Genomic DNA, 12012 nt, shown 5'->3' on the forward strand with positions numbered 1-12012 from the left:
TTACCAGTAGAGTTCCTGCAGGTCAAATTGAGTTTAAAATTTCATTTGTATAACCACATGATCTCTATGGGGTCAGGTACACTCACATCAAACTATCTTTACCCTTATCAAAACTACAGATTAATAAAGCAGCACATACWGATATTTATCCCCACAGAACAAGCCAGTATTTCAAATACCTATCACAGCAGATTCCAGAAGATTATATAGCATTGTTTTTTGATCACGTTTGTGGCACTCTCAACTGCCCTTCTTTAGGCATGATTRACACTTTAGCTGGAACTCTTTCCAAATCTAATGCCACGTGAGGAAATGCCSAAGTTAAGAACATGGTGCACCTTCTGTATCATGACATTGTACAAGAATGGATCTCCCATCTGATACCTACAGCAMTCTTGCTATTACTAGCAGAAAACATTTGGGGGCTTTCTGCAGATGGATTTGGCACCAGACACCAAAATTCACTGTCAGCGCTCAATTTAAGAAGCACAAATAAAACTGCTTTCAAATTGCAYAAAATGCAGACTAGGTCTTGAGTGGGTAGAAAACTGCTTACAGTGAAAGGCTCCCTCCTTCAGAATGATGTGTGAAATGCTATGAGAAGACTAGAAAGACATAAACCTCCAAATATGAAAATCAGATCAGGGCCCATGAAGAAAAGAAATGAAYAAAAAATGTGCTTTGAAAAATTGATGGGTAAAGGACAGAATCCCTCCTCTGGAGGACTGAACCCAACAAGGCTGAATTTGACTTCAGAGGAACCCTTCACTCCCCTAAGTGTTTAGTCATTATAGACAAACATGCTGAGATCAGCCATCCAAGGAAAAAAAAAAAAAAACATAGCCTTGGCTTTACACATTTTAATCCTTTCAAAATTCTTCAACCATAATGCCACTCTAACAGAAAAGAATAATCAATAAAAAAAACCTGAAAACATAAGAGCACTTYGGGAAAACAGAATTTTCCCAGTAATTTACATGGTCAAATAAAAACTGATCAAGAAATATTTCCTGTTTACTGACATAACCTTGCTCTGAATGCACTGCTGCGGTACCCAGCAGTGACTAGGCTCAACATTACAGAAGCCTCTCCAAATAGTTTATTTACTATTGGACTCTATTCTGAAGCAAAAGCAGAGATCAGTGTGGATCTGGGACAGTGAATCTAGGAGTAAACWCATGGTGATGTTCTTCACAGAGGACTTCACAAAGACTTAGCCTGAAGGCAGCTGAAAAGTGACCAAGATAATTTAGTGGTCACAAAATTCTACCAGAAAAGTAATGATTAATTCAGTATAGGTTTTTCAGAGGCAGGACACTTGTGTCTAGCCACAAAATGATATTCTAAACATACATATATATAAAGAAAATTAAATTGAGAAGCAATATAGAAATGGCATACAAGTAGCTAAACACACACAATTGCCCCTACCACTAAAATTCAAGTCCATCTATGTTTGGACTTGATATTAGGGCTCTTTCCCAACCTAAATGATTCTATAAATTCACATGAATTAAGAACACACACTCAATACACACTCAAACAATCTGTATCAATTTAGCCTAACCTAATGCAAAGCAGGTATATTTGACATGCATCCTGCATAAAGTTACACCGAGATGAAGACAGGTCTGCCACAAAATATCAGTTATTCCTTTCATCAGTTGTTGCTATCTCTGCTGTTGTGCCAGCAAAAGAAATCATAAGCCTTCTCTAATCCACTTGCAGAAAACTTGGGCAATTTAATTTAAATCAATGAAGTTGTGTTTGAGTCTTGATTGAAACAGATTTGAGGAGAGAGGCAGAACAGCTCGTTCCATACCATGCTTAGGTTCCTGGATTGCCTCATTCTGCACCTGGCTCATAAAAATGTCTCAATTAGCACGTCGTGATCAATTATACAGTCTGCAGAGCTTCTGATTTGGGCTGCAACTGGAGCTACTGTGAACTTCACCTGTCAAGTCTGTGTAGAGATGACCCTACCCAATCCAGAAAGCAACAAACATATTAAAGAAGCCAGAAGATCACACATTTGCATTTGCTATCCTGAATAGATTTTCTTCTGAGAGATCTCTCTCATTAGAGAGCCATGTCTTACATAACTGATCATCCTTCTTTTGTCACAACCTAGACTGATCAGTTAAAGCAGACAACCCAAATGCTGTCACTCTTTAAAAAAATAATAGATACTTCAATCCTCAGATGTGTATTAGCAGATAACAATGGTGTGTGATTTTGTGTATAATTCAATCCTTATTCTTTCTTACAAAGCCTTCATCCCTAAAGCAGCATGTCCAAAASTTCCAAGTACTTGCTATCAGTATTACCACTGTACCAGGTAGCCTTCCTTTACCTGAAGAAGTTTTAAGAATATGGCCTGAAAAGGTAAAGGTAAGACCATAAGCTAGGACTGAAGCAGATGCATTTATGTTAAGCTATTAGCTAGTAAATAGCTTTTTGCAACATTCAGCATTAAAGAGGGTCTTTCAAATGCTAACTTCAATGTATTTGTGTATTTTTATAAACATGTATGTTTTATACACTCACACAATCATATATATTTGCAGATTCTAATGACAAACAGCTGATATTGAAAGCTGAAGTGAGTAATTTTTAACCTTAGGGCAGCCCTAAGGTTAGAAGAGATAATCTCAATATATGCTTCCAATCTCCAATCTATTTATTTCTTGTACTTGTGACCTGTCAAGATGYAGAAGCAAGCAACATGAAGCATAAAATATCGTGTGAGAGAGTGTCTTTTCAAAGAAAACACATTGAATTTAAGATTTAGATTTTCATTAGTGTCCACAGCAATCCAGAATGAAGAACAAACTTTCTTATCAAGGAAGCAGCACAGGCATAACTTCATGTTTTAAACTTAGTGTTAAAGAGTAGCAATTAAGCTACTCTAGTCACTAACAATCTGAAACTAGACCGAAATCACTCCTGAGCATCAGAAATGACTGGAGGACCTTGATAATCACCTGAYTAACAAAGGCATAAAATAACAAGCCTCCTTAACAGTCTGCTGAATAAATGTCAAGCTTGTTTCACAGCCACAGATTAAAAGATCTGTCAACTGCAAACAGTTCAMGGTCTTCCAAGATAGGAGACTGCTACACCAACTCCAGACAAACCTCTTTATGACAACATCATCGACCCTGTTTCAACATATTCCTGTGAACAAACTTCTGAGTGCCTGGCTTTGCAGTTCTCCTCAATAAATGCTTTTACCTTTTACATATTTTACAAAAAGAAAAACTGCTTTCAGAAACTGAAATGATGCACCTGCAAGATGTTTATGGAAACTCTCTCCATTAGAAAATACTATGGCAATGATTTTCATCCCATTACCCTGTCCTAGGACATTAACTCAAGATGAAAGATSTTAGACTATGTACAAAAATCAAGTATAAATGATTACCTCAAAATGCATCACCACTAGATTAGTGTGACAACTCAAATTCAGACTTCAAAAACTTCTTAAATCACAGAAATTATCACCTTCTAGCACACAATAATCACCCTCTGAGAATGTCTGAGGAAACCCTACAGTACCCAACAGAATCTAAGCAAATTCCACTGTAACCAAAACAACACTATAGTTGGATGCCTGTTCCTTCCAAATCCAGGAACTAACAGAACGTAATGTGCAGGCAGAACTGAAGTATCACACCCTTCCAATGACACCTTTCACCTGTTAGCCAGACATTACTCACCATTTCACACTGAAGAAAAAACAGTTCCTCCAACTTAAAGGAACTAATCCCACTAAACATATTGCTATTCCCTACAAGAGTGCTTCAAAGCTATTCTTAGGAGTTGGACCCTTCAGTAACCCATTGCTGAACTAGCATATACACTCAAAGGAGGGACTTTTACATTTCTGTCATAATCTTTGAGAAATTAAAAGGGAAGGGTTTTTCATCCCTGTATTTTTTGTCTCATTTGTGGATTATGAAGCCATCTTTTCAAGTATTCTTCCAAGGCTTAACAGGAACTTTAGAGACAGTAGTGATCAGGCAAGAAAAYGAAAGGATTGAAACATGAAATTAAAAACCTGTGCATATAGTGCAAACACAGGTTTGCAGGGGTAAAACTCTGCACCAGCTTATGCTAATTTAAGTCAAGAAATATGTGTCCACTCTTTATCAAAATTAATTGTTCCCATCTCCTTTACAGTACTGCCACCAACWCTCATAGAGTTAAGACAGTGAGGGGATCTGAACACAAACTAATCAGAGATGACGACTTGCCAACTGGGAAAGGACCTTAATCCTTGGAAAATATTTTTGTGCTGGCACAGAAGAAATAAGAAAACTAAACTAATTAACAGAATTATAGATATTACTAACATACACTTGAGAGGTAATTTTAGATACAGTAGGAATAAAATATTAAGTATCAATCTAAGGAGGCTGTACTCATCAGATCTGATTCAAAGACCCATCCTATGTGTCCTACATGATTTTTCTTCTAACTTCATCAGACAAGTTCTGAAGATGTGTGGTAGCTGCTAGAAAATATCCCCGAGACACAGTGGTCACATAACTTCAAAATACCATCAGCTTTCATTTCCATCGCCAAAACACTATCTCTTGTAAGAATTACATTATCTCAGTCCATACATACTCTTCTAGAATTTAATTCTTACCAACTCTTTGATAGCATAGAGCTGTTCTTTCTTCTAAACCACAGTTCTTCCTTTCTGCAAGATTAATGCTAGGAAGAACAGTTCACAGCCCCTATTTGACTTGAAAGCTTTTTTCTTCCTCTCCGGAGTACTATTAGCAGTGATTAAAACATTGTGTAGCACACGCAATTTGATCYCCTTCAGTCCTCAGCAGATAAAAAGGAACAGAACTGGAGGGCAGTAAAGAGTTTTGACTCTAAAGAATTGTGGCTCATGCTGCTATTCAAATGGGTCTTCAGGCAAGTAAGTACACAGCTCCTAAAGGAAATCTCAATGACAGCTCTGCAAAATCACACCTATGGCTGGTCAAGTAGAAAGGTCATGAGGGACACAAGCTCAGAGCAACAAACATATCAGACACTCAGAGAGGTGGTTAGATAAATGACTATCAGAGCCTGCAACCTGTTCTAGGGAACTATGAAAACCCAACATATTGAGTATTTAGAAAGGTGCCAGACTTWGCTCCTGATCCGTGGTATTTGCTTTGAAAGTGCTGTACATAAGCAGTCTACACACAAGATGTGACAGTATGGACTTTAAATGACAACTGCATTCTAGAAATACCAGTGCTGAAGTCCAAATTAACTGAAAAATTACTTTGTYAAAAAGCTGGTTTGGAATTTCAGCTACTTGCGACAGTCTAAATAGAATAGAAACTGAGTACTATAAAGCTGCAAATTGTCCTAAGGCATTTAGCCAATATTAAGCTTGATTATTTTGAGGATTCTGAATCAAAACCAAATCGAAAAAAAAAAATTGTTAATGTTAAGTATTTTCAAAAGAACATTCAACCCTGAAACTCTAGCTGGCCTTGACTAAAGATCCGTGTGCAGCAGTGAAGCCAGTTGTGCAAAGCACTCTCCACACCACCACCACAATGCACCCAGTTTTCACAGATACCCACCCCTGTTCCTGTACAGTCTCTGTGGCACTGTCTTGCAGGACAGATACTGCCTCTGGGGCATTTCTTTGCCATATGGTGTGATTTAACCAAAATTTGGCACCACAGACCATGGCAGGAAAAGCTACGTCTTTCAATCTCATTCTCAGAGCAAACAGTGGAGAGCTGTTCTATTAACAACCCCTCTTCCAGGATTTCCTAGAATTCTTTCTTTCACTACCTCTCGGCGCTGTCAGAGAATCTTATTATGTACTCAACACGGTTCTGGRTCTCCAGAGCATTATGCAACTGCACTGTTTCAACGTAATCCAATTCACTCTGCCTAAGAATCCTGGGAGACCTCAGGTCCATATCCCTTAGCCCTCCTACCTGATTGTGCCTCTACACCAGCAACAGCCTCTTCCCAGTGCAGCTTCTGAACTCGTTTGACAGACTAATGCAAGCTGAGAGCACAAGATGAGCCAGAGCTCWGGAATACTGCAAGAAGTGTATAGCCTTACCAGGCAGGAGAGGATCTTCAATACATAGCATGGATGGTCTGTATCCATTAGTCATGACTTTCATGATTTCTTCTTTGGCAATATAGGCACCTCCATTTTTTATTCTAATACCAGTTTTCAAGTAGTTAAAATTCCTTCCATAGAGCTCAAAAAATTCTATTAGAAGCATTCCAAGGTTCTCATCAGCTCTTCTGGCATCAATTCTTGGATGTAGCTGTAATACAAACCAGTTTTTGCTYATTAAAAATTACTAGTTTTCAGACCATAACACAGGGCAACAAAAAGCTCTCATTTAATCAGCTAAATATTTCTTTATGTAAATCTCAACGAGTAACTCTCTCTCTGCAAGGGCTTAAACCACTCTCACATAACCGAGAGGGGGCAGCACTTCAGCAGTATCTGGGCCCAAAGAATTCTTCAGTTTTTCCTCATGCAGGCTTGTGAGGATTAGGGAATTCTTTTCCCTAAGTCGAAAGCAATAAAGAAGTACTACACACTAAATTATAGCCYAGTCAATAACACTGTTTATAACACAGTCAATAACCCCATTTTTCACAAAAAATCCATCCCTCAATGTTATCAGAAAATGGGRGGCAATCTAGTTGCCCCAACTGAAATACAGTTTGTGTCTGTATCTCCACCTMTAATATTTGAAATATAAAATTTACAGTAATATTTCAGTCATCACCACCAACAGCAGAATATGTAAGTTTTCCATTACCACAGCTGCTGAGAGATGCTAACCTCATACTTCATGGTACCTGTGTGACACTCACTGTCACAAAAATATATTAGAATCTGTAACTTATTTGTAACATTGTAACTTGCTATTTCATCAGTTAAGTACAGCATCTACTAGCCTTAAGCATGTCGAAACGTAACCAACACATAATTACAAAAAACAACTTGACTTCTGGATTCCATCATTCTAATAAACATTGGAATCAACTATTCTGCATACTCRGTATCAGTGGTCTGAGAAGCAACAGACAAACTGCATCCCACAGATTTATGAAACACCATTAATGTGATTCAGGTTCAGCCTCTATGCCTTTCACAAGSCTCCTGCTGCTGTTCCAGTTCATACAAAAAAACATCCTGGATACTTGGGAGGTAGGATCTTTCAAGAGTCAAACACTCAGAGCCATAACAGTAATGCTGAGCATCACAAGGGGCATCTGAAGAAACAGTAAAATAAAAAGACATAGGTACAAGACCCAAATAATTTTAAGAAACATAGAAACAAATAGGGAACACACTTACCTGCAGGAAACTAATTGCCATTAAAATTAGGCTGTAAGAGCTAATTCCACCAGTAAAAACTTCATTCAAATCCCTCTGAAGGAGGAACTGTTTTAATACTAAAATCAAATAAGGTAGCAAAGAATATTTCTGCAAAGCAAAATAAGACTTATCAATGACAATGTCAACATTGCAGAACAAATAACTGCACAATCTCAACACATAAAGATTCATTGAAAAATATTTTCAGTGGTGGTCTGTAGTGTTTCCACAGGAAGAACTGAAATATGCTTTTTTTAATTCTAGAAGCAGATTAATAGACTTCAACTCTTATTTGAAGACCTTACATATCAAATTTATTTCCCACCCAAACAGTAAGATTTTTATATCCTTCTTTGAATGCCAGTGTCACTTATTACACTCAGAGCTTTCACTCTAAATAGTAYTTTTACTACAGAGCATAAAAGTAAACTTTTAAGTGTGTAGCTACAGAAGACTTATTTTTTAACAGTTTAGCAAGACAGTATTCATAATGCAACATCACTTAAATTCAAGGTAAACAAAACCTGAAAAGAGACTTGCTTTAGAAGCAAAGTTTAGTACCTATCTGCAGATCTAGACATGACTGTAGAAGTCCTCTCACAGTGTACAGGTTTATTCACTCAAACATGTAGCACTCAAAGGGAACACTGAATGGACACTAATAGATAATAAATTTAATAATAGCATCCAAGATTAATTGGTGTTAATGAAAATAGTCTTCAACAATAAATTTTCAAGCCATACCAAAAAAGGTTACCTAAGCATCTAACACATCCTTGGTAAGTAGCATAACAATCATTATATGGCTGATACCTTCATGTATTCCTTGATAAATCGAGCTGCCTTCACACCAGTTTCTACATTAAAACTGATGTCAACTTTCACTTCTGTCTCCTGGTCAGTAAGTTTTATTATTGGTACCTGAAAAGATTAAGACAAGATTATGAATCCCCAGAAATACAAYTAGTGCTATTCCTTCACTTACTCCAGACACATGGAAACCAGCAGACCAAATAAAAATAAAGGCAACTATCAAGGCTGTCTGAGAGTAGGCAATCCTAACAATCCTAACCTGACTGACAAGTGAATGCTTCCTAGGGAGGTGATTCATGTACAACCACATGAACTTACGATCACTGCTGTACTCYCCCACAGACAGTAGCTATCTGCCTTCATGGCTGCAACAGCAGTGTTTCATATCACAACCTAATTTACTTAATTTAATGACTCATTCCAGTTAATAGAAGAATTCCCATCTCATAACCTGTGAACTGTATTCCCCTGACACAGCACTGCACTTTTCACTTGCTAAACTGACAGAAAACGAGCCYAGCAGAAAGCAATGCCTGTTGGTTTATCAAGATGAACTGGCTCAGTGCAGAATCAAATGAAAGCCAGAAGAGATAAAGCAAAGCAGCCATAGCAATATGGCAGGAATAAATTATTATACAATGRCTGAATACATAGCTCAGCTTCACACCACCACCTGGAAGGCAGTGCCSTACAAAAGCACCTTAAAATCGTAAACTAAACTTCAGCTGGTAACATTTATTTTAAATTGAACTCCTCATATTTTTAAACTGAAATGGAAAACAAAAAAAGGGCAGAAGTATAGCATCATTTTATACCAACATCAGAATAAATAAAATAAGAAAGGACAGTAGAATTGTAAACCTAGCCTAGTGTAATTTTCCATCACTRACTGGTAATACAGATTCTGAAAATCCCATTAGCTCTCAGGTAAACAAAGACTAGCRAAGCTGCTGTTACGTACTGCTACTCTGATTAAAGCCTCCTAGAAGAGGAAGCCTGTTTCAGAGACCACAAAACAGAAGCTTGCTAACAGAAGTTTGGAATACTCACATTAGTGACCTGGAGAAAACAACACTTGCTCAGTAATACAGAATTCTCATGCATTAAGTTTTAACATATTTAATATGATTCAGGCTTACAAGACAGATGTAAGAGATAATACACATCAGTGTCATGAATGAAATAAAGCTCCCACATAGTGTATTTTGGAAGRGAAAACTCAACGTTAGGCTTGGAACACATCACTATGCCATAAGAAACAATCTGAAAACCATATTGAAAGCTAGACAACTCTAGTTACTGGGCCCTGGCTGAACAAATTCCCCTCAARGGTCAGTGGAAAAACATTATGCAAACAGTCAACTTATTTTACTGGCTGTTTTGCAAATACTAATTTTCAGRTCTTTACTGACAACGTAAGTATTAAGTATGGCCTTCAGCAAACACAGTACACAGAATTACCTATGTCCATGTAAAAGACTCCATGCTATTGCTAAGCACTAAGATTCTACTGAAACCTTGCACGGAGAGCTTAAGACAATGTAATTTGCTTCATGAATTCAGAACATTATTTATCACCAAGATAATACCATTTGCTTCATGAATTAAGAACAGTATTCATCACCAACATCCTACAGGGTCTGAAAGTTTTTCAGTTCAGTATTTCAAAGCTATTACATACCGTAGCTTTGTCAAGTACTTTAATGGAATATGGCTCAGCCACATTGTGTTTTCTTAGTGCTTGTTCCAGCAGCTGCAAAGGGGGTCGTTCCCATTTCCCAAAAACAACTAGATCAATATCACTAGACAAAAAGAACACAGCATGAAATCCATTAAGTCTAAAGCATAATACACTACCAGAAAGTATTGTAAAATTTGCRTTCTACGTATTATAAGTTGTACAAGGTGATCATTTTGCAACCTGCAATGTAGGTTCCCAATAAGAATTTTCCTAGGAACRTTAAGCAAGACAGTCCATGGTGCTTTGGGACCCAAAGCAGTATTCCAGTTTCTTACCTCCAGTACTCTGAGCAGTCCTTTGAGCTCCTTTCCCTTCTATCTTCCATGCTCCCTTCCCTCTGAYTTCCAAAGCCCAGTTATATCCCTCATCTATCTACTCATGTTGACAGGCATGTTAATAAACCAAACAATTTTATCAGTGATTGCTATTCATAGAAATGAAATTTCTATTGCCTTCCTGAAAATTTGATTGAGGTAAAGACAACATAGTCTTTAAGACAAAGCTACACASGTTTCCACATCCAACTGAACCATTAAGTGATATAAAAGGCCAAATTAAGTAAGATAGTTTACTCTCCAAAAAGATGGGAATGCAGCCCTGTGATARCTCTTTTGACTTTACACTGTAACTCTATGACAAGCAACACATTCTCAGTAATTCATCATTAGACAAAACACAGTCTTTACAAGGGAAATACTAAACAAAAAAAAAAGCCAAAGACTAACTCCAGACACAAAGAAGAAAAGGTAATTCACCAAAGGGTCAATAAGCAGAGCAGAGCAGCATGATATATCAAATACTTATCACAAATCTTGACATTCAACAGCTCTTCCCTTTGCCACATGAAATATTAGATAAAAGTCTTACTGAAAGTTTGACAGTTTTTCACATTCCAGTCTAAACTCCTCTTTGAGATTTACCACTTCACTAAAAGAAGACAAACTTTTATATAAGAGTAAACTATTAACGTACCTAGTTGGAAGATAAAGCCCTGTACTAAAGCTGCCAAATATCTGGACCTGAAAAGAATACAGAAAAAAAAATCTTGTAATTACMAATTTTCACTTCCTTTTACTTCCACAAAACTTAATCTTTTTCTTGACTTGTTAAGGTTGTAGCCAATTTAAAAAGTTACTTTACTATATACTCTCTATACAAACACACTTTTTCTTAGAGAGGCCACTTTAGAGGAATTTGGGCTTTTATAACATGAATTAACTACTAATCCAGCTAGCAGAGAATAAATTTAAGCAAGTTCTTGTCACTATTTCCAGTTTGACAGACATACAAGATTTTATCCATTTCCTTCCCTCCTGCTCCTTCCTTTGCTTACAGGACAGCTTTACTGAAATTGAAAGAGTTTAAGGGAAATTTTTTTCCAAATTTTTAGGTTTAAAAACCAGCAAGAACACCTAAACATACAATTCAGATAAATATAAATACTCCAGATTTTACTGTTAAGAACGAATATGAAGTCRCAGCTGGTATCTGTGTGTGGAAAAGAACGCATGATAAAGATATAACCACAGGACACATCAAAAACTTATAGCAAGCTTCCCATCCAAAGAATTGAGATGTTCTTCCTTCCCTCATACAGCAGAACCCAATTTACAAGCTCACTTAGTTTTCTCCTGGGCAACACAGGGTCTTTTCAGTGCTTACACTGATTTCCACAAGGTAGAGAATTCTTACTATGAAGGAAAAACATGGGTGAGGATGAAGTAGATGAGCTTTACAGTATTTTTAGCTCAGCGCTGTGGCCTGATCCCTCACTCTGCCATGGAAGGCTATGAAATCACAGTGGTCTAAAATACCTTTCTGGTTGTTGTTARTGACAATGCTACAATCTGGTAATCGCAAAGGTGATGCCAGAAATACAGTTTACARTACATTCTTTTTGGATGAGCAAATTTACTCATTGGATAACAAAGCATTCATTTAAAGTTACACCAGCTTAGATTGCAAGGTGTCTCAGGGAGTGCAATTTTCCCTCTACAGTAGGGCTAAAGTAATTCACCAAATGTCAAATTCATGAAGAGTACAAAAGAAAATCTGCATTTAATTGTGCTTTTGAAAAATA

At 37.1% G+C, this 12012-nt stretch overlaps 1 protein-coding gene across 4 annotated transcripts in view; it reads right to left on the minus strand.

Annotated features, from left to right (window-relative positions):
• TENT4A (terminal nucleotidyltransferase 4A) overlaps positions 1–12012 on the minus strand; it is a 56703-nt gene that overhangs the window by 29525 nt on the left and 15166 nt on the right. For all 4 annotated transcript variants that reach the window (XM_057370793.1, XM_057370792.1, XM_057370796.1 and 1 more), the window contains exons 3-7: positions 10905–10951; positions 9873–9993; positions 8192–8299; positions 7358–7486; positions 6095–6308 (exon numbers count right to left, since the gene is read on the minus strand). In XM_057370793.1, coding sequence (XP_057226776.1) covers positions 6095–6308; positions 7358–7486; positions 8192–8299; positions 9873–9993; positions 10905–10951 — 619 coding nt within the window. The remainder of the gene's footprint in view (positions 1–6094; positions 6309–7357; positions 7487–8191; positions 8300–9872; positions 9994–10904; positions 10952–12012) is intronic.

This window comes from Malurus melanocephalus, unplaced genomic scaffold, assembly GCF_030028575.1.
Source record: "Malurus melanocephalus ecotype Western Australia unplaced genomic scaffold, MMel_1.1 scaffold_133, whole genome shotgun sequence".
NCBI classification, from domain to species: Eukaryota; Metazoa; Chordata; class Aves; order Passeriformes; family Maluridae; genus Malurus; species Malurus melanocephalus.